The 21264-nt window shown below is 45.2% G+C and overlaps 1 protein-coding gene across 3 annotated transcripts in view; it reads right to left on the bottom strand.

Moving 5' to 3' along the window:
• Positions 1-21264, bottom strand: part of LOC133345821 (collagen alpha-3(VI) chain-like) — a 98249-nt gene that overhangs the window by 64235 nt on the left and 12750 nt on the right. For all 3 annotated transcript variants that reach the window (XM_061556832.1, XM_061556833.1, XM_061556834.1), the window contains exons 2-7: positions 11765-11852; positions 10043-10410; positions 6212-6434; positions 4355-4933; positions 2642-3274; positions 1396-1977 (exon numbers count right to left, since the gene is read on the bottom strand). In XM_061556832.1, coding sequence (XP_061412816.1) covers positions 1396-1977; positions 2642-3274; positions 4355-4933; positions 6212-6434; positions 10043-10410; positions 11765-11849 — 2470 coding nt within the window. In that variant the 5' untranslated portion in view covers positions 11850-11852. The remainder of the gene's footprint in view (positions 1-1395; positions 1978-2641; positions 3275-4354; positions 4934-6211; positions 6435-10042; positions 10411-11764; positions 11853-21264) is intronic.

Raw genomic sequence — 21264 nt, 5'->3', positions numbered from 1 at the left:
AAGAGTCTCATTTGCAAGAGTGACCTGGGGCATTGGTCAGCCAGTAGGGAGGCAATTATTGCTGCTAGCTGTATAGTCTCAGCTGAGTCTTTAACAGGTAAAATTTGTAATTTGGCAAATTTTTATCATGATGCAGGCACACAATGGAATACTCTTGCGAATGACGTCAGGAGATCTTTAACATCCACTGCGAAGCAGAATGCGTGGGGTATTAAGACGATTATTACACAAACAGGAACAACCAGGGCGGCCTGCCAAATTCGAACCATGAACCTCTGCAACAACAAACAGTGAACGTGCTAACTGCCAGGCCGTGTCACTGCCCTTTCCTCAATGTTAATGAGACATAACAGTGCACAGTGACTACTACGTGAACAACACATGTTATAACTCGTAAAACTGTATCATTATTGTTGTTATTATTCCGTTGTGATTATCCAGGAAAGCCTGAGTCTCAAGACTCTTTTTCAGGAGGGTCCTGCCCAAGTTTTCACAGTAGGGGGCGATGTTGTTGCTGTGTGTGATCCCATTTGAGTAATTTTCAGGTAATATTTCAGCGGTTTTTATTAAGCTTTGGGAGGAAACCGTAGATCCTAAAGAAACCCCATTCAGAGCAGGGGGAGAAAATACAGACGCCGTAGTGGCAAGATGCTAACTATCTTGCCTGGTATGCAGGAGGTCGTGGGTTCGATTACGACCCTGACACCTGTATATATAGAGTTTGCGTGTTCTCCCTGTAGTCGTGGATTTTTCTCTGGGTTCTCCGGTTTCTCCCTCCACATTTAGAATCAACATCTCGCGTTTAGAGTATTTGGCTGCTATACATTTCCACATGATGATAAGTCACTTTGATGAACTACCATTTGCGGCCAGGTCACTTCTGAAAACGAGCTACATAGCTCAGTGGGCCTTACCTCACCACTCGGTAGACACCCACCAGACACACTACTCCCCTGAAACGCAGAAGTTTCACTACACCACTACATGAATTAATTTCACCACTACGCTGCAATCCTATGCCACACAACTACACCACACCACTACACAATATTCCTACACTACACCATGAAAAAAATATAGGGGAAAAAATGCGTTAAGTAGACTCCACACCGAAAGGCAACCGTCAGGAATCAAACCCAGTATCTACTTGCTACACCATATTTCTACACTAGCATTACACTACAAAAACACCACACCGTACTCATACACTACACCATTATTTTTTATGCGTTAAATAGACTCCACACTGAAAGACAACCGAGCCAGGAATCGAACCCAGGCCCTGCTTGCTGCTGTGAGGCGAAAGCGGGCATCACTGCGACACCACCACCATCACCACCGCCCTGTCTCGCAGCAAAAACGATCCCTGGAATACGCCCACGCGGCAACACTTACTCGGTGGCGGCTGAGGCGTCGTGCTTGGCGCCGGCTCATCCCCGACACACATCTTGCCCACCACCTCGTCCCGAATGTTCGGCAGGTCTTCAAAACTCTCGAGGTGGAACACGAGCTTCTCCTCGCTGGCGATGACTTTGAGGTTCTCGAAGCGGACGTCACCCACGCCGATCGCCACCACTTTGACGCCCTGGTTGTGCAGCGCGGCGGCCGCGGCGGGGACCTTGTATTTGTTGGTGGGGTCGCCATCGGTAAACACCACCACCACCTTGGACACCTTGCGATCGCCCAGCATGTTGTTCTTGACGTGCCACAGCGCCTTGTCTGTGTAGGTGTCGCCCGTCTGTTGTTTGATGGCGAGGATGGCGGCCACCACTTTCTCGCGCGTATCATAATCTGTGAGCAGGAATTCGGTCGTGGGGTTGGTGCTGAACTGGATGGCACCAACGTTTACGGCATTTGGCGAGATTCTGAAATTCGTCACCAGCTTGCTGAGGAAGTCTTTTGTGTTCTCGAAGTTCTGTGGACTGATGCTGGTCGAACTGTCGATCACCAGCACCACGTCGGCTATGATACCGCATTCTGTGACGAAAACATCGTTGAGATGCTGTTAGCCGTTGTCATGAAATTCACAACCCCAGTTTATATCATACTATTACTAATAATGCACAGTTGTTGCTCGCTCCTTGAAGAGAGAGACGCAGAGCCACGAGGAACTACAGATGAGCGGAAAGGGCCAGCACAAAATTCCCCCATAAGCTCTGCATTCATCTATTTATCAAAGTGTAATAGACCAATTAATGAGTGTTTACATCACATATTTATGGATGACATGAAGTGGTGCTGGAACACAATGCTGAATGCATCTTGAACCGTACGTAGCCAACCGCACTAATCGGATGTGCGGGGGAAGGACAACAAAGTACATACAAAAAGCTGTTCTAAAGTAAATTAGTTTTCAATCTAGATTTAAAAGTACATAGCTCCAGTGGCTTCGTAATATCAGCAGAAAGAGCATTCCAGACCGCCGCAGCAGCACATCTGAAAGCGCGTGATACGGTGACAGTTTTTGTTCGAGATTAATAACGTATTGTGCTTTGTGGCAAGCACTCTGTGTGTCATCACTGCAACCTCCTGCATTTACAGTACAGTTGTGTTTTTTTAAAATCAGCTTTGCACACGAGACAATGACAATGAAAAGCTCTACGTAGAGTGTATTAATGAGGAAGGGTGCAAAAGCACTCACGCATATTTGGATTAAAGGAGGTACTCGTCGACCTGACAATCACTTTGTTTATTTTCCTTTCCACTTCTGCGACCGTGGTGCTGAGGACCTCATTCACGACACGCTGGATTTGCTGGAACGACTGCACCAGGTGCACATGGGCGTCGCGCGGCGACGACGCTATCAGGTTCAGGTTGGCCACTCCGCCGCCCTTCACGCCGATGCAGAACGCCGTGAGGCCGGCGCGCTTCAGCAGGGCCTCCACGCCGGAGAGGTCGTCCGCGGACTCTCCGCCGGACACCACCACAGCCAGCTGTGGAACAATGCTCTGCGCCCGGCCGCCGCCCTTCTGAGAGAACACGTTGCTGATGGAGAGCTCGATGGCTTCCCTGATCTTTCCCGTGCCGCCCTGAAGCGTGACTCCCTCGATGGCACGGAGGACCTTCTCCTTGTCGAAGTACTTGTCGAGCGTAAACTCAATGTGCGGCGCGCCGCCGATCTGCACCACGGACACGTGGACGTTGTCGACGCCGACGGGCAGCGCCGACACGAAGGAGTAGACAAGGTTTTTGATGAAGCGGAAGTTTATCTCTCCCACGGATGACGACCCGTCGATGAGGAAGACCACGTCCATTGGCGGGGCGCGCATGTAATCTGAGAAGGGAGAAGAGCACATTCAACTGCTCAGTTCGCAACAGCATTGTTCATTGGTGACGAATAAATAACATTATTCTGAATACTAGTTTGTTATTTTTTTACATCCTGGCAAATGGTAGCGCCTTCTGTTGGCTGCAGATGGTGGCAGGGGCGGCGCGATGGCATAACACACGCCACACGCGCGGAACCAAAATGCACGATTCGCACGCGTGCGTTCCTGTCGGACAAATAATTGGATCGTTCCACATCTGGTCGGCCTGGACTTCAAAACACTTCAAATCGGTTATTAAAATAATTTTATACTTTGCTGAAAATGATTGATCGGATGCACTAAAACTAAACGGGATTTCGAAGCAAGGTAAAATCTTCCTCGAATTTCATGTGCTTATGCAGTGCTCGCACACGATCTCAGAAAGATATCACCAACTGAGAAGTGAGAGCCTCAGGAGCTATGCTGAAATATAGAATTAGATTTGCTATTATGGGCACCTTACTCTGCCAACAAAATTGTAATTATGTTTTGTCTCATCACTTTTCAGGAGGGTCCTGCCAAGTTTTCACATTAGGGAGCAATGTTGCTGCTGCTGTGCGTAATCCCAAATGAGTCAATTGCAGAATTTTTTTGAGCATTGGGATGTTTGGCTAATACCAGTTTTTTTTGCTTTGGGAGGAAATTGGAGAGCCCGGAAGAAACCCCATGCAGAACAGGAGGAGAACATACAGACTCCACGCAGAAAGGTGTCCGAGTAGGGAGTCACTGCGAGGTCACTGTGCCAAACGTGGTGCCCAATGCTCGTCCTGGATGTACCGTTGCAGCCAATACTGGTAACCACTGCGTCCGTGCAAGTCAGCGCAATGTGGTTCCAAGATATGTCCTTTTGATAGGCAGCTTGAATAGAGCATTTGTTCTTTATTGTGTGATTGGAGCTGCTTACATTGCACAGTACTAAAATATATGAAGTATACGTTTCTTTGTGTTGCCACATTGCATCACAGGCAGAATAATAATTAGCAGGAACATGACGATAAATGTTGCGGCGTATATGAGGAGATGCGGAATGATTAAACATGTTTTACCTCCCATCGGCTTCAACGGCCAAGGTGTAAGTTGGAGGTCGATGTACTTGCACAGTTGCTGCAAAATCGTGGCCTTGTCGTCAGAGGTGAGCAAGAACGATGACTGGCTGGGGACTCTCTGCAGCTCGGCAATGTCCGCGTCTTCAGTCGCGATGACAAAGATCGCGACTCCCTGACTCTTGAGCTCCTCCGCCGCCGCCAACACGTCGTCGTCTGACGACGCTCCTGCCAAGACGACGGCGATCTGCGGCGCGCCCTCCAGCTCGCGGCTGCCAGCAGACTTGGTGAAATGATTCTTGGCGGCGAAGTTCAAACCGGCGCCGAGCTTCGGGCTCCCTCTTCTGACTTGCTGAGACTTGGCGGCCTTTATGACGTCTTCCTTCCTTTTGTGCGTCTTCAGGAAGAACTCGTTCTTGGGGTCGGCGTTGTAACGGAGGAGACCGACGCGAACGAAGTTGCTACTGACGTTCAGGGCATCGATAATGTAGAGGAGTAGGACTCGCAGCTTCTGCAACGTCTGGGCATTCTTGTCTCCTCCCATCAGGAAGACGATGTCAGCAGGACCGCTCTTCTCACAAGCTGCAGCAGCCACGAAACAAAATTTTTGCTCAAAAATGTCTTTGAAGTTAACATTGTGTCGTAGACCATAGTACTTGGTACTTGGGGGTAGGCCTCGGCAAGGTAAGGTAAAAGTTAAAAGGTAAAAACAACGAGCCTACCTTTACCCTACCTTTTACCTTACCACAATACAATCACTCTACCCTACCTTTTACCCTTTAGCAGGTAAGGTAAAAGGTAAAAAGCAACGAGCTTACCTTTACCCTACCTTTTACCCTTACCCCATACAAATTACCCGATTACAGGGTAATTACTAGGGAACTACTACACTTGAACAAGGTTTATAACGGTAAATGCTAGGTAGAGCGCTTTAATCATATAGAATACTCTCGATGATTCCAATTTTACACGCTTTCTTTTAACTTACTCTGTTGTTGTTGTCGTTATTGTTGTTGTATCCTCAAATCATGAAACTCAATTTTTACCCACTTCCTAATGTGGTATCGACTGAAAACTTGGTATACTTAGGTCATACTGATGACAATACTATATTCTATCATAAAAAATAAATGTTTTTAAACATTATTTTTTATATGTTATGTTTCGTCTTGAGTCTAATTATCCACGGTCAACTGACATTGGCTGTAATTGGCCACGGTCCCTTACGTTACGGCAAGCTTCGGGGCCACTTCCTGGAGTTCTGCCATTACTAGAACATTTAATAAAAGCGTGTTTTTAATAAAGTTTGTTTAAATATTACTTATTAAATGTAGGCCACGGACTGCGCCACAGAGCTTTTATCTGTAAACAAGGTGCCGTATTTACCGGGTAATACTTTGCGCTATCTTTACCCTACCGGGTAATTCTTCCGAGCTACCTTTACCCTACCCTTTACCTTACCCCTTGGCATGTCGACATCTTTACCCTTTACCTTTACCCTTTTACCCGGTAAAAAGGGTAAATTACCTTACCTTGCCGAGGCCTACTTGGGGGGGTAACTCTAACTCGAGGGGGGTGACTCGCGGGGTGTGGATAGAATCGCGAGGGGGGGGGGGGTGACTCACTGGGTGGGTGACTCACTGGGCGAGGGAGGTGAGGGGGGTAACTCGTGGGGGAGGTTACTCACGGGGGGGGGGGGGGGGTGACTCCTGGGCGGTGACTGACTCCATGGGGGGGGGGGGGGGGTGACTCGCGGGGGGGAAGGTGACACGCTGGGGGGGGGGGATTGACTCACGGGGGGGGGGTGCCTCGTAGGTTAACATTTAATAATGCAAGACGGTAAACGAACAAGCAACTCACGTGTCGCAGTCACTTGACTTCTCGTGACCAACTCGTCCACTGGAGAGCAGATTTCAGTCACAACCTCTTGAGAGAAGCTGCTCAGAGCCGGGTAATCGTCTGTCATGAAGACCTTGGAACCTGCAATCAAATTGAGTTCCGACTTGTCCGCCTGCTTCACGCCCAGCGCGATGATGTCCACCTTTCTCTGCTTCAAAATGCTCGCAGCCTGCCTCACGTCATCCTGCCAGGTGGAAATCGCAAGGCCTTACCTGACGTTCAGAATCATGAGTCGTTCGCTTAATGCACTTAAAATATCACCATGCGTAGGTCTGCTTCTCCTAAAACACGTGTTGTTTTCATGACGCGAATGTGACATAACACGATGAATGTGTTAGGGAACACATTTTTACAACGCGATCGAGCAAGACTACGTCATCATGAGTAGGAATAAGCGGGTGTACAGCTACCTTGGCGTAGCATTACACAAGGTGGGATGCTGCTGGATGCTTCTAGATGCTACCCACGCGCCTCAGCCTTTGTTCAGCCTGTGTACGCATGTCATGTGTTATCGCAGACTGTGTTTTACCCTACATTGGAAGGATTTCATCAACCAAGTTAAACTTTAGCTTCCTTATAGTTTATATTCATATCCATATTTCCAGTCTTTTACTCCCAGCTTTGCACTCGATCATCACTAGGACATTTGACGTACAGTGTTTTTAATCGTGTAAAACTGTCTCCCATGCCATTCTCCCCCCCTCCCCCTCTGTGGTACATGCAGCTTACCCCCCCCCCGACTCCACACGGCGCCCCCGAAGCCTCTGTAATCTCCATGCCCCAATACTCACCCCCCCCCTCTCCTGCATAATAAATAGATGATATCAATCGGCTTAACTTAGCGTTCTTATTTATCAGCTTAACTTCCGCCCCCGTGTTCACACGGCGGCTTAACTCAGCGTATCACCCCCCCCCCGACTCCACTTTGGGCGCCCCCCCCCCTACCTTGCGGTCCCCATTGGCTCCTCCCCCCCCTCTTACCCTATATAATCGCGTATCTCTATTAGCTCTCTTCACTTACTACAGTGATTTTGGCTGTAACAGTTCCATCTGTGTTGCCTCTGAAACGTCGTGATTTAATTTTCATTTTTATTTTATTTTCACCTATGTGACTTTACCGAAAAACATCAAAATTAATGAAAATAAAATAAAATAAAACAAAAAATCACGACGTTTTATTTTCATTAATTTTGATGTTTTACCTACGTGACTTTACCGAAAAAACCCAAGAATATGATTCCTTGCAGTCACGAAAGCTTCAAATCTAGAATTTACCGAAAAAACCGAAGAGTATTATATAGGGTGTATGAAAATGATGGACCCAATTTCAAAGCAGTATATTTCACGATGGCAACATGTTACTATTACACAAAAAGTTACAAAAGGTTTAATGATTGATCAAGTTTACTAACGATTTTATAAATGCTCGATGTGCCCTGCACCTGCTGTACGGACAACATCGAGACGATAGTTGAATTCATCCCAAATGCCTCTCAAAGTGTCTTCTTCCACTGAAGTCACCGCTGGCGTGATTCTGTTTTTGAGGTCATCCAGATTAGTCGGTAATGGTGGCACAAAAACACGGTCTTTGACGTATCCCCACAAGAAAAAGTCGCAGGGTGTGATGTCTGGGGGTCTTGGGATCCCGTGCGAGCTATCCAATATTGAGGCAGTGTGTCTTACGAATGACTGAGGCTAGGGACTGTTTGTGCGCTGAGAGAGGCATCTAGCAGTAATCATTTGAAACTATATGCCCTGCCCTTTCAAGTGGTAAGAGTTGCATTAATGGGCGGTTCGTGGTTGCAGAGATAAAGCGATTTCAAATTGAGTCTATATATGTAAAAGTCAAAAATTATCTGTTTGTGAGTTTGTGTGTGTTCGCACGCTTGCGAACGATTTGCCTCTCCAATGGTGGGGTTTAATTAAAAAAAAAAGCCAGGTACCACGTCGTAAGCCCCGCGGTGAGCAAGCGCTATGCCTTTTTCACATCCATCAAACTTAAATATGTTAAATTAGCGATTTAGTGCAATTTGTGTGCGCTTCCCTTTTATTTATTTATTTATGACGCGTGCATGCCCATACCAACTCACGCACCTTTGGTGGGGGGAGACAGCCCATGCAAGTTGACGCCTTTGGTGGGAGGGATCGGGACATTTCGCATAAAAAATGCTATAAGAATACACTAAACGCTGACGTTAATTCTTCACTGTGTGATGTCCCCTCCACCCCAATGCGTGCAGTGATTACTTCTATACAGTCGCTAGATGCTACCACTATAAGCCATAGATATTACTGCAGAGCGGCCGGGGAGATCGTGGCTGGGGGGGGGGGGTCAGGTGTAGCAGCCCAGCCCCAGCTTGCCAAGGTGCCACCTCGGCCAGCTGGACAAACTAGGCGCGGCCGGAGGTTCTGCATGGGATTAGGGCTCACCACGCCACTCTGTCAGGTGAGTACTTTGTGCTATACAGTCGATAAATACTGCTATAGAATCAGCATGTACTACTGTAGTGATAGCAGGTACCACCACAGTCAGTATGCACTGCTGTAATCACAGCAGGTACCACCACAGTCAGTATGCACTGCTGCAGTGAAAGCAAGTGCCACTACAGTATGCACTGCTGTAATCATAGCAGGTACCACCACAGTCAGTACGCACTGCTGTTAGATTTTTAAGAGTAGTTTTGAAATATTTTAAGACCCAGGCAACTCCGGGTACTTCCCGCTAGTTTGTTTTAAACGCGATTTTACCACAATGCAGTGTTTTTCGGGAACGCAACTACAACCGCCACATTATAGGAGAACATCCTGTATATATATATGGAGCATCAGCAGCTGAAATTTTGCGACAGGTTACTTTAAATAAAATCCCAATTGTTGCTTTGATTGTATATGCTATGTCTCAAAGCATGTTGAGCATATGAAATGCCATTGGGAGCAAACTATATTGAATTTGGCTGGTTGCATGTTCCATGATGCTATCATGGCAATATACTGAGCTGGCAAGCCGAGGTCGTCAATTCAAAGTCCAGGAGACTATCATGGCAATATACTGAGCTGGCAAGCCGAGGTCGTCAATTCAAAGTCAGATGGTCAACCGTTGTTATTATCGCGCTTGTTTCAGACTCTGTTTTGCAGTAGGAAGCGACGTTGTGATGTTGCTCCTATAAGAAATCCCAACTCGATTATTTTGCAGGTACATGTTCAACATTGGCATGTTTTTGTCAATACCATTTACGTGTTTTTTTTTGCTTTTGCTAAGGAAATCATAGAACCTGGGAGGAAACCTTTGCAGAACCGGAAAAGGAAAACGTGCAAAATCCCACACATATAGGTGCCCAAATCGGGGTTAGAACCCAGGCCCTTCTTGCTGTGATGTGCAAGTTTTACCTCTGCGCCACCCTACTGCCTTAAGATCAATACATTATTATTGCTACGTGATATTTTACAGCCGTAGAAAACTGTGAGTAGAGTGTTTTACTCAAGTTCAAATCCCGGTCAAGTTTCAAGTCAGCCTCTTCAGGGTCATTCAAATGAGAACCACTTCATCGGAGCGTCGTATGGATAGACTATCCCCAGCCATAAGAAGGTGGAATTCCAATAAACCTAATCCCAGGGCCATCAACAGAGATGGGCACTGCGCCATCGCTCATATGACATATGACCGGACAGAGCCAACAAATTGGACGCACGTAATGTTAACTCACGAGTGCTTTATCATGCAACAACTAAATAAAACAAAAAGTTCCTTCACAAATATACGTTAAGCCGTTTCAGTTTTCCGAACCGTCTTACCTGAGAGGTTCCGTCTGTGATCAAAACCATGACCTGTTTCACACTTCCTTCTCGGCCGCCTGCCGAATTTACAAAATGGTTGGTTATCAGAAAGTCGAGCGCCATGCCCGTGCGGGTGCCACCCCCTTGGTACTGCATCTTGGCGATGGCGTCCAGTACGGCGCCTTGGGATGAGAAGCTGTTGAGCTGGAACTCGGTGCGTGGCTCGGAGCTGAACTGGACGAGGCCCACCCGCACCTTCTCGGGCCTGACCTCCAGGCCTCTCACAACGGCCAGCAAGAAGTTTCGGATCTCCTCGAAATTTGTTTTTCCAATGCTCCAGGAACCATCGACCAGGAAAACAAGGTCAGCTTCTGGGTTCAAGCATCCTGCAACAAAACAATGTCACCAAAGTGTTAGGTTCATATAGAGTACATATACAGTACTGTGCTACTGGAATTGAAGGTGATGTCCAAGTTACAAAAACTCTCATCATTGGACGCGGGAAGTGGCACATCATACATAATCTGAAAAACGTTAAGAAAACTGGAGCTGAATGAAGTGCATTATTGTGGATTAAATGATTATGTAAACTGCACACATTCCCCAACAAGGCCATGTGCAGCGTTGTGCAGTGCTGCTGCTGCTATGGCCGTTCCCATTGCCAAAACGCCTCCCAAAAACCCAGAGCTCGTTCACGTGCTGGGTCTGTGTCTAGAATCCCCATTCTTTGGTTTTCTACGATTCTCATAAACAATGTATAATCAGTAAAAATCCTCTACTTCGACTACCTACTATCCATGCTTCGTACCGCCCATTCGCCCTAAGAGAGCCACGCACATTCTTATCACCTGTATGCTGGAGTCTTCCTGTTATCGTAGCACTCTTGTGGATAGGAAAAAGTGACCCACAAAGTGTCTGAAAAGTGCTCCTATTATCAGAGACTTTCTCCCAGAAGAGTCACCCGGATACGGTATCCCCAACACAAGCCTTCACGTGGGTAAGAGGTGCCCAGAAGTGGCAGCGAATTTGTCCTACGATCTGTTTGTTCGCACTTCGGCTCAAGGAGTCCAGGAAAATGCACGGATGAACGTGGGTAACAGGATCCACCTGTCGGGCCCCCGTGTGGCCGTTACTGCCGGTGTATTAACCATAAAATACTACGCGCCATTTGCTTCAATCAATCAATGAAAGGTCTGTAATGGGACACATTTAAAAAAAAATCTGAGAAGGCGATGTTTCCTGTGATGTAATTCGAGGAGAGTTGGTCGCTTTCTCCGGTGTCACGGTCCGAATTTACCAAGTTTGAAAACTAATCTGCAAATGACCCAATTGGAATTACACACAGCAACATCGCCCCCTACTGAGAAACTACTGCAGGCTGTGTATGTGAAATAGGCCAGCACCTTCTTGAGAGCCCTGTGCTATGAGAATGGGACCATGAGCAGATCTACAAAGGTCTTTCTCATTACTTTTCAGAAGTTTTGCTCAACGTGTGATACAAAATGGAAGTTAAACACACACAAATATTTTTTTATTAATACTTCATGCCCTATTAACGAAATAAAATAAGCAATATTTAATCAAATGAAAAAAGATAAGTTGCAGCATTGGAAATATGAATGTGGTAGAACAGAATCTTTGCTTTTGAAAATACAGTGCAAAGTAATGGCATTAATTATGTTGCCATGAAAAAATCTATTGATGCAAGCTGTAGGGAAATACAGTGATGGATGACCTCACCATGTATCATTTGAGGCTGAGCAGATGACATGAGAGAAGCCAACACAAAGCATCCCAGCATCGAAAGCCTTATCCCTGCCTCCATTTCCTGCATACACACACGCATACACAATTAACTTTTGCAAGCAGTCCTTTCAACGTGTTCAAATACAGTAAAGATTTTATTGTCACCAATGAAGCATGTTATTACTTCCAACATGTTCTTGAGCAAGTGCCATGCAAATATATTAGAATGAAGCGTTTATTTCCCGAGTAAAGCCCATTGAGCTAAGAAGCACTTTTTTCAAGGGTGACTCGTACGTATGTGTAATGTAGCACTCAGAGACGCTGTCTTCTTAAGTTATATATATATTTTATACAATACAGTCCACCCGACTTCATGACGTGTTATTAGATGGACGCAGGTTGACGATGTTACAACTGGGTGACTATGTAGCTGCTACATGACGTTCACAACATAGCTGACTGACTATATAGGAGTCGTCAATATAGTAGCCACGGTGTAGATATATAACGTCTTTCGCCAACCTTCCAAGACGATGAGGGTGATCAACAGCGATGACAGCGACTACGGTCGGGACTCGGACTCCCCACGGCAGCTTCGAGCCCCACTCCGCGCTGCCTTTTTATCTCCGCTCGGCTCGGCTACGCCCCTTTTCCTGAACTCTCTCCTGTCGGAGATTTCTTAGCCTCACTAACACCTCGTGCGTTCCACCCCTCCTCCCGCAGTGACTCCTCACCCAGTTACCTCACTTGACCCTGCCTGTCCTCAGCTGCAATCCTTATTTGTGGCCATTAGGCCCCGTACTGTCCTTACATATGTATGTAGAACTTCTTTCGCACCGTACGTAGCCAACCGTACTAATCGGAGGTGCGACTCGGCCCACAGACAGCATCAAAGCATTCCACAATTACAGATTAAAAAAAAAACGTGAAGATTGAGAACGCCTCACAGCAAACACTGCCTCACTGTCTTTTGCTGCATAGTGTTGGGATGCAGTGGAGGTGGGAGTTCGAGAAAAGATTGATACTCCAGTTCATTCATAAGTCTGGCGTTTTCTACCATCGACCACATGGCCACAATAAATCAAGATCCTTAAACAAAACTAACGACGTCCAAATTGTATAGGCTATGAAAATACAATTTGTTTTCGTGGCCATTAAGGTATCCAAGCTCTTGCAAACCAAGACCTGAATAAAAAACGATGTACCCAAATGATCAAAATCTTACCTCGAAAAGTATTTTTTTTCTGTCTGTCTGTCTGTCTGCATTTAACTAACAAACTACTGCGTTTCAACAAACTACACACGTTCGACGCAATAAGCCCCTGACCGACAAATCGCGATTTATTTTTTCCATCTGTTAAATGTAAAGTAGTTAAATTAACAATTTATCACTGTTTATTATTATATTACTACACTGAGTGCGCGCCAAAGCACGCATCTGCGCATGCGCGAGAACGCTGACTCGGTGGGGGGGGGGGAATTGTTATTCGCGTTCAAAATGTAACAACAAAACACAACGCTGAGGTAAATTCTTCAAAGTGTGATGTCTCCCCCCCCCCACCCAAATGTGTGCACTTACTACTATAGGGCCGCTAGCTACTACTATAGTCCGTAGATACTACTACTGTCATGCGGAGGGATGGTGGGGGGAGGGATAGTGGTCCAGAGGTTGGGGGCTCTGCACGGGACTAGGCCTTACCACGGCCCTCTGTTAAGTTAGTAGTTAACTGCTATAGAGTCAATAAAAACTTCATGGGACCTCCTTTGCCAGTGCCAAAACTTGAGAATAGGTTTTCCCCTTTTTTTCTGGCAACAAAACAGGTGTTAAGATGTTAAAACACAAAACTGAAACCTTTTACAATAAATAATGTCTGCATTACTTGTGGTCAGAATGCAAGCAAAAAACATACTCCAATAATATATGTAGTGACTGTGAATGTCACCGTGTGGTGCCGGGCTTGCGAGGCCACGGTGGATAATATGTTGTCATTATGTGCAGTCCGGTTACTGGGCATAGTACCAGCCCTAGTGGGGCTTGGGTGAGCGCTGGTTCGCGCAGAGGCACCACGTACCATGTGCGGTGCGGGCTCCCGATGAGGGAGCGAGAGGAAGTGTCAGCCAGCCAGGGTTACATTGGGGCATTATACGCTGGTTGACCTGTCGACACGTGACCAGATGATATTGGAGGGGGGTGTACGTCTTTGAGAATAGGTTTTCCTATTCTCAATAGATACTATTATAGAGTCGATATATACGACTATAGAATAGGTAGATAATACTGTACTTAGACACTACTGTAGAGTCAGGAGATTCTACTGTAGAGTCAGTAGTTACTACTATAGTCGGTAGATACTACTATAGAGTAAACACATAATAAAGTCAGTAGATACCACTATAGTCAGTATATACTGCTGCAGAGTCAATAGCTATGACTATAGAGTCAGTAGATACTGCTATAGAGTCTGCAGATACTTCTGTAGAGGTGATAGCTACTCATTATTCGGGGACCTACGGTACAGCGTTGCCTCCCTCGGTAAACGGTTGGGGTCAGGAAAGGTGAGAGCGGATCGTAATCACAGATTCCCGCCAGACAAACGGCCAAGGGTCAGATAAGGTGAAAGAGGATCAAAACGACAGATTGGGAATAACCAATCAGAAGGGTCCACAAAGTAACGTGGGATTGGACAAGCCCAGCCACGAACCAGTATAAAAGCCAGAGCGCTGAGAGCTCTGGCTCAGTTCTCCACACACGAAGACCGAAGCCCGGGCTGAAGAAGATAGGACCCTGGGCCAAGCCTTCTAGCCCTTCTAAGGGCTGAGGCTCAGTGTTCCAGTGGTCAGGGGAGAATAGGTCTTGGATAGGCAGGACCCTGGGTCCCAGCCTTCCAGCCCTTCTAAGGGCTGAGGCTCTGCGTGACCAGAGGTCGGGGACCCACCGAGCCAGCGGTGGGTCAGTTAGCCTCCCCTAGGTCCCAGCCGGAGCACGCTAGGTTATGCGGGTAGACTCTGGAGGCTGTACCTCCTAAGGTTAGCAGATAGGCTGTGTGTAGGACCCACCAAGCCCGGAGGCTGTACCTCCTCAGGTTAATGGGTAAGGGGACCGTATACCCCTTGTGTGTTAGGGACCGTGTCGAAGAAAGACAATAAACAGTGTGTACCTCAAAGGAGTTTATTCGTCCGTGATTCAAGAAACTACACTACTATAGAGTCAGTAGATACTACGATAGAGTTAGTAGTTACTACAATAGTCAATGGATACTACTATAGAGGCATTAGATAAGACTATAAATTCAGTAGATACTTCTATAGTCGTTAGATACTCTGTAAAGTCAGTATTCACTACTATAGAGTTGGTTGATACTACTATAGAGTCGGCAGATACTACTATAGAGTCAGTAGATACTACACAGTCAGTAAATACTACTAGAGAGTCAGTAGATACTACGATAGAGTTAGTAGTTACTACTATAGTCAGTGGATACTACTATAGAGGCATTAGATACGACTATAAATTCAGTAGATACTTCTATAGTCATTAGATACTACTATAGAGTCAGTAGATACATACTCTTAGTTTATTCGGTAAAGTCACGTAGGTAAAAAATGAAATTAAAATTAATAAAAATAAAACAATAAAATCACGACGTTTCGGAGGCAACACAAGTCTCCGTCATCAGGTGGGACCGTCACAGCCAGATTTGCTGCATCAAGTGAGGGAGGGGTTCAAGATGCAAGCTCTTAAGTACCAGTTAAGGGGGGGGGAGGAGAGGGGGGGAGGGGCTTATCAGAATGTGAATGTGGTAGCCAATGAATGGAACGTATCGGGAGGGGGGGGTGGGGGCTAAAAGAGGGACGGGGTACTCGTGGTCGTGGATTCCTACTTGAAACCGGATTCCCACCACCACCCATCTCAAAAAAATTCTCTCATCAAAACGCTATACCACAGAGCTCATGGCATTTCTGACCAACACCACCTGGCCAGTGAATTGAGACATGTACATTGGGCCCTCAGGATGAACGGATACTCTGAACGCACCATCCGCCAAGCTGTTTCTCCCACCATACAGAAACAGCCACTTGAAACTCCGATCAAAACTGTCACATTACCATACATAGCAGGCGTGACCAAAAATATCTCCAAAATTCTAAACAAACATAAGATCCAAGTCCGATTCAGTACAGTACATAAAATCCGTGATCTAATTCCATCTGTGAAGGATGTCATCCCTGACTTGCAATACACTGGAGTCTATAAACTGAGTTGCAGCTGTGGTGACTGTTACATTGGGGAAACGAAACGTCATGTCTCTGATCGTGTCCGCGAGCACAAGTCAGATTTGAAACACGGCAAAATTGAGTCTTCCGCTGTTGTCGATCATTGTTTTCTCCGAGACTAAGGTGCTCTGCAAACCCTCTGGCTACCATCAAAGGTTTGTACACGAAGCCATTCAAATATACAAACACAGACATAATTTCAACCGTGATGATGGGTACAAATTAGTAATCATTGCAAAGATGTTATCAACCATGCAAAAAATATTTAATTACACATTTTTGGACCATCTTATCTGACAGGCACTATTTTACTTTACCGAGTGTTAACATCCCTAACGTTTAACAGTACTCTCTTTATTGTCAGCTAACACTGGTATAAACATGGGCATTTTCGTTCCTTTTCTATTATGTACATCCACAGTGACTTGCGCACAAACACGTCCACGACCACGACCACGAGTACCCCGTCCCTCTTTTAGCCCCGCCCCCCCCTCCCGATACGTTCCATTCATTGGCTACCACATTCTGATAAGCCCCTCCCCCCCTCTCCTCCCCCCCTTAACTGGTACTTAAGAGCTTGCATCTTGAATCCCTCACTCACTTGATGCAGAAAATCTGGCTGTGACGGTCCTACCTGATGACGGAGACTTGTGTTGCCTCCGAAACGTCGTGATTTTATTGTTTTATTTTTATTAATTTAATTTCATTTTTTACCTACGTGACTTTACCGAAAGAACTAAGAGTATGAATCCTTGCAGTCACGAAAGCTTCAAATCTAGAGTCAGTAAATACTACTGTATAGTTAGTAGATACTACTGTCAGTATATACTACTACGGTCTGTAAATACTACTACAGTCAGTAGATACTACTATAGAGTCAGTAGATACTAGTGAAGACTTAGTAGTTACTACGATAGTCAGTGGATACAATAGTCGGTAGATACTACTATAGAGTCGATATATAATACTAGTCAGTAGATTCCTCTACAGTCATTATATACTGCTGCAGAGTCAGTAGACACGACTATAGAGTTAGTAGATGCAGCTATAAAGCCAGCAGATACTACTATAGAGTTAGTAGTTACTACTATAGAGTCGGTAGATACTACTGTATGGTCAGAAGATACGACTACGGTCAGTAGTTACGACTACAGTCATTAGATACTACTATACAGTCAGTAGCTACTACTGGGCTCAGTAGATACTATTGTACAATCAGTAGATACAACTACAGAGTCAGCAGATACTACTATAGAGTCAGTAGATACTACTTTCGAGTCAATCGATACTATATAGTCAGTAGATACTACTGTAAAGCCAGATACGACTGTAGAGTCAGATACTACTATAGAGTCACTAGATACTACTCACTCTATTGTATGTAGGGTGTGTAGGTATATATGCCTACGGGGGGGTATGAATATTTTTTGAGAGGGGGGGGAGGTCAACAATTTTCGGAAACCTTTTAGATCAACTATTTACCCACCACTTTCTTTCACTTTTTGATTCAGGACTTCTGCAAGCCTCTTGTCATTTTGTTGATGGAAAAATGGGCAAACAAATGGAATGCCGGGCTTTCACAATAGCTTCGTATTAGTGTACGTATATGTTGTGTTTTAAGAGAAGTTCTGAAATATATTTTTCCACAGGGCAATGCCGGGTACTTCCCGCTAGTCTTTTATATAAATATGAAATGGCTAAACTGTGATTACGTGAAGAAAGCAACATATAAGCACAGAAAAGGACTCAATATGTATTCCAAAAATTGGAGAAAAAGCGGCATAAATAAAAACAGGTTTGCTGAAAATCAAATACAGTCTTAAAAATTGAGTTTTTAGAAATGTTCTACATGACTTAAAGCTTTCGTGACTGCATGAATTAATATTCCTTGGGTCCTTCGGTAAAGCCACATAGATAGAAATATCTGGATGACTTCGTCTTGGCAAAATCAATTTCGTGTGTGCCCACAGTGTTAAAATAATGATCAGCCATGGTTGAGGTATTGGTCCTACCATGTTTCAGATCTGCCATATGTTCACGGACCTGGTCCGAGACATGTTGCTTATTTTCGCCAATGTAACTGCTGCTGCAGACACAGCTTAGTTTGTAGACACCGGGGTATTGCATGTCGGGGATTGCATCTTTCACAGAAGGGATCCAAATTACGAATGTTATGTACTGTGTTGAATCGTACCTGGATCTTGTGTTTGCTCATGATTTTGAAAATCTTTTTGGTGACCCCTGCTATGTATGACAAGGTGATGGTTTTGATTGGGTCCTCAGATGGTTCTCTCCCCACGGTTGGGTTGATAGCTTTACGGATTGTGTAGTCCAAATATCATTCCTCTTGAGGGCTTGGTGTACGTGCTCCAGTTCACTAGCTAGGTAGTGATGGTCGGAAATACAACGAGCTCTGTGGTATAGAGTTTTGATGAGGGAATTCTTCTGGGATGGATGGTGGTGGGAGTCAGGTTTTAGGTAAGCATCCGTATGGGTAGCTTTCCTGTAGACAGTGTTCCATTGAGCCATCAGGTCTCTTTTCGATTAAAACATCCAAGAATGGTAACTTGCCATCCTTTTCCACCTCCATGGTGAATGTGATAGCTGGGTGTATGGAATTGATGTGGTTGAAGAATTGGTCCAGAGCTGGTAGGCCATGTGGTCAGATGACGAATGTATCATCAACGTATCTCTTCCACAAGGAATGTCGTAGGGTGGATGCCTGGATAGCATCTGTCTCAAATTTCTCCATGAAAACATTGGCTAAAACTGGATGTTCCATTCCAGGTGAAGTAAGTGTTGGTGAGGCAGTGTCTAACCAGGGCATTCAATCCTTGTTGGACCAAATATTAAATGATTTAATGATGTCAGGCACAGGACCTTTGGTAAACAAAGATACCACATCGGAACTGACAAGCAAATCACCTGGAGATAGTGAGATGTTCTTAATGGAATATATCAAGTGAGCTGAGTTAGGTACAGGTAAGGTGGTCTTACCAGTAAATGGTTGCAAGGTCTCAGACAGAAATTGGGCCAATTTGTATGTGGACAAGCCAATGGTGGAGACAATAGGGCAGAGTGGTGTGCCTTCTTTATGGATTTTTGGTAAGCCATAAAATCTGGGTGGTCTACAAACTGGCCCGATTTCTGTCTGAGACCTTGCAACCATTTACTGGTAAAACCACCTTAGCTGTACTTAACTCAGCTCACTTGATATATTCCATTATGAACATCTCACCATCTCCAGGTGATTTGCTTGTCAGTTCCGATGTTGTATATTTTTTACCAAAGTTCCTGTGCCTGACATCATTGCAATCATTGAAGATTTGGTCCAACGAGGATTGAATGCTTATGTACCAGACCTGGTTAGACACTGCCTCACCAACACTTACTCAACCTGGAATAAAACATTCTACAAACAAATTGAAGGTACCCCTATGGGTTCTCCCTTATCTCCAGTTGTAGCCAATGTTTTCATGGAGAAATTTGAGACAGATGCTATCCAGACATCCACCCTACGTCCTTCCGTGTGGAAGAGATACGTAGATGATACATTCGTCATCTGACCACATGGCCTACCAGCTCTGGACCAATTCTTCAACCACATCAATTCCATACACCCAGCTATCACATTCACCATGGAGGTGGAAAAGGATGGCAAGTTACCATTCTTGGATGTTTTAATCGAAAAGAGACCTGATGGCTCAATGCGACACTCTGTCTCCAGGAAAGCCACCCATACAGATGCATACCTAAACCTGACTCCCACCACCATCCATCCCAGAAGAATTCTTTCATCAAAACTCTAAATCACGAAGCTCGTTGTATTTCTGACCATGACCACCTAACCAGTGAACTGGAGCACGTACACCAAGCCCTCAAGAGCAATGGATATTCGGACTCCACACTCCGTAAGGCTATCAACCCAACCGTGGGGAAAGAATCATCTGAGAACCCAATCAAAACCATCACCTTGCCATACATAGCAGGGATCACCAAAATATTTACAAAATCATGAGCAAATACAAGATCTAGGTACGATTCAACACAGTACATAAAATTTGTGATTTGATCCCTTCTGTGAAGGATGCGATCCCCGACATGCAATACCCCGGTGTCTACAAACTAAGCTGTGTCTGCGGCAGCAGTTACATGAGGGAAACTAAGTGACATGTCTCTGACCGAGTCCGTGAATATAAGGCAGATCTGGAACATCACTATTTTAACGCTGTGGGCACACACGAAATAGATTTTGCCAAGACGAAGGTACTCTGGAAACCCACTGGCTATCAACAAAGATTCATTCATGAAGCCATACAGATATATAAACACAGACACAATTTCCACCGAAAAGATGGGTACAAACTGAGCAATCATTGGAAGGACGTTATTAACCAGTTTAGGTCATAACTGCTTGTGATGTTCATATCCTACCTAGCAGTTATTTTCGAGTCTCTGAGTTACATTCACTAACACAGCCACCATTAGCTGTGTTAGTAAATGGCGGCTTGCCATTCTTTTCCACCTCCATGTGGCCACTGCGCTGTCCGAGCTCTCGATGAGCTTCAAATTTCTTATATTGACATGCTAATCTCTCACAATACAATCGCCACCCCCACAGCTTTGTAGTACCTCTCCCACATTGGCATTAGCTGCCCCGCCATCTCTAAACCATTTGTAAACAGCTCTTTGATTGGTGTAGACCTACTGCAGGTTACGGAGACCTTTCCTACATTAACATTAGCTGCCCCGTCCATCTATTAACCTTTACAAACCGCCTGCCTCGGCAGACTTCCCCCTCTTTTTTCACCTGAAGACGATTGCTTGTGTTGCGATCGAAACATCGTGATATTATTATTATTATTTAGATCATTTTTTCTATCTACGTGGCTTTACCGAAAGACCCAACGAATATAATTGTTCATGAATTCACCGTTGAAACAAAACAATAAATTATTGTCACATCATGAAATGCTTGTACACCACGCGACGATTTACTTTGTTTGGCTGTGTTGGGTGCTTCAGGGTTTTAACAACACAGATCTGGCAAAATCATTCCATGGCCTAACCCAAAAAAATTCTTACGAATCAAGATATGATAATTGGTTCTTTACCCTTCTATCTGGCAACAAAACTGCCAGATAGAAGGGTAAAGAACCAATTATCATATTTTTACTGGCAAATGAGGTCCCCATAGTGAATCAAGATATTTTCACCAT

This window comes from Lethenteron reissneri, chromosome 23, assembly GCF_015708825.2.
Source record: "Lethenteron reissneri isolate LAM-NWPU_2019-01 chromosome 23, ASM1570882v1, whole genome shotgun sequence".
Classification (NCBI taxonomy): domain Eukaryota; kingdom Metazoa; phylum Chordata; class Hyperoartia; order Petromyzontiformes; family Petromyzontidae; genus Lethenteron; species Lethenteron reissneri.
Note: the sequence above shows the minus strand (reverse complement) of the source record. Positions and strands in the feature narration are given on the sequence as shown.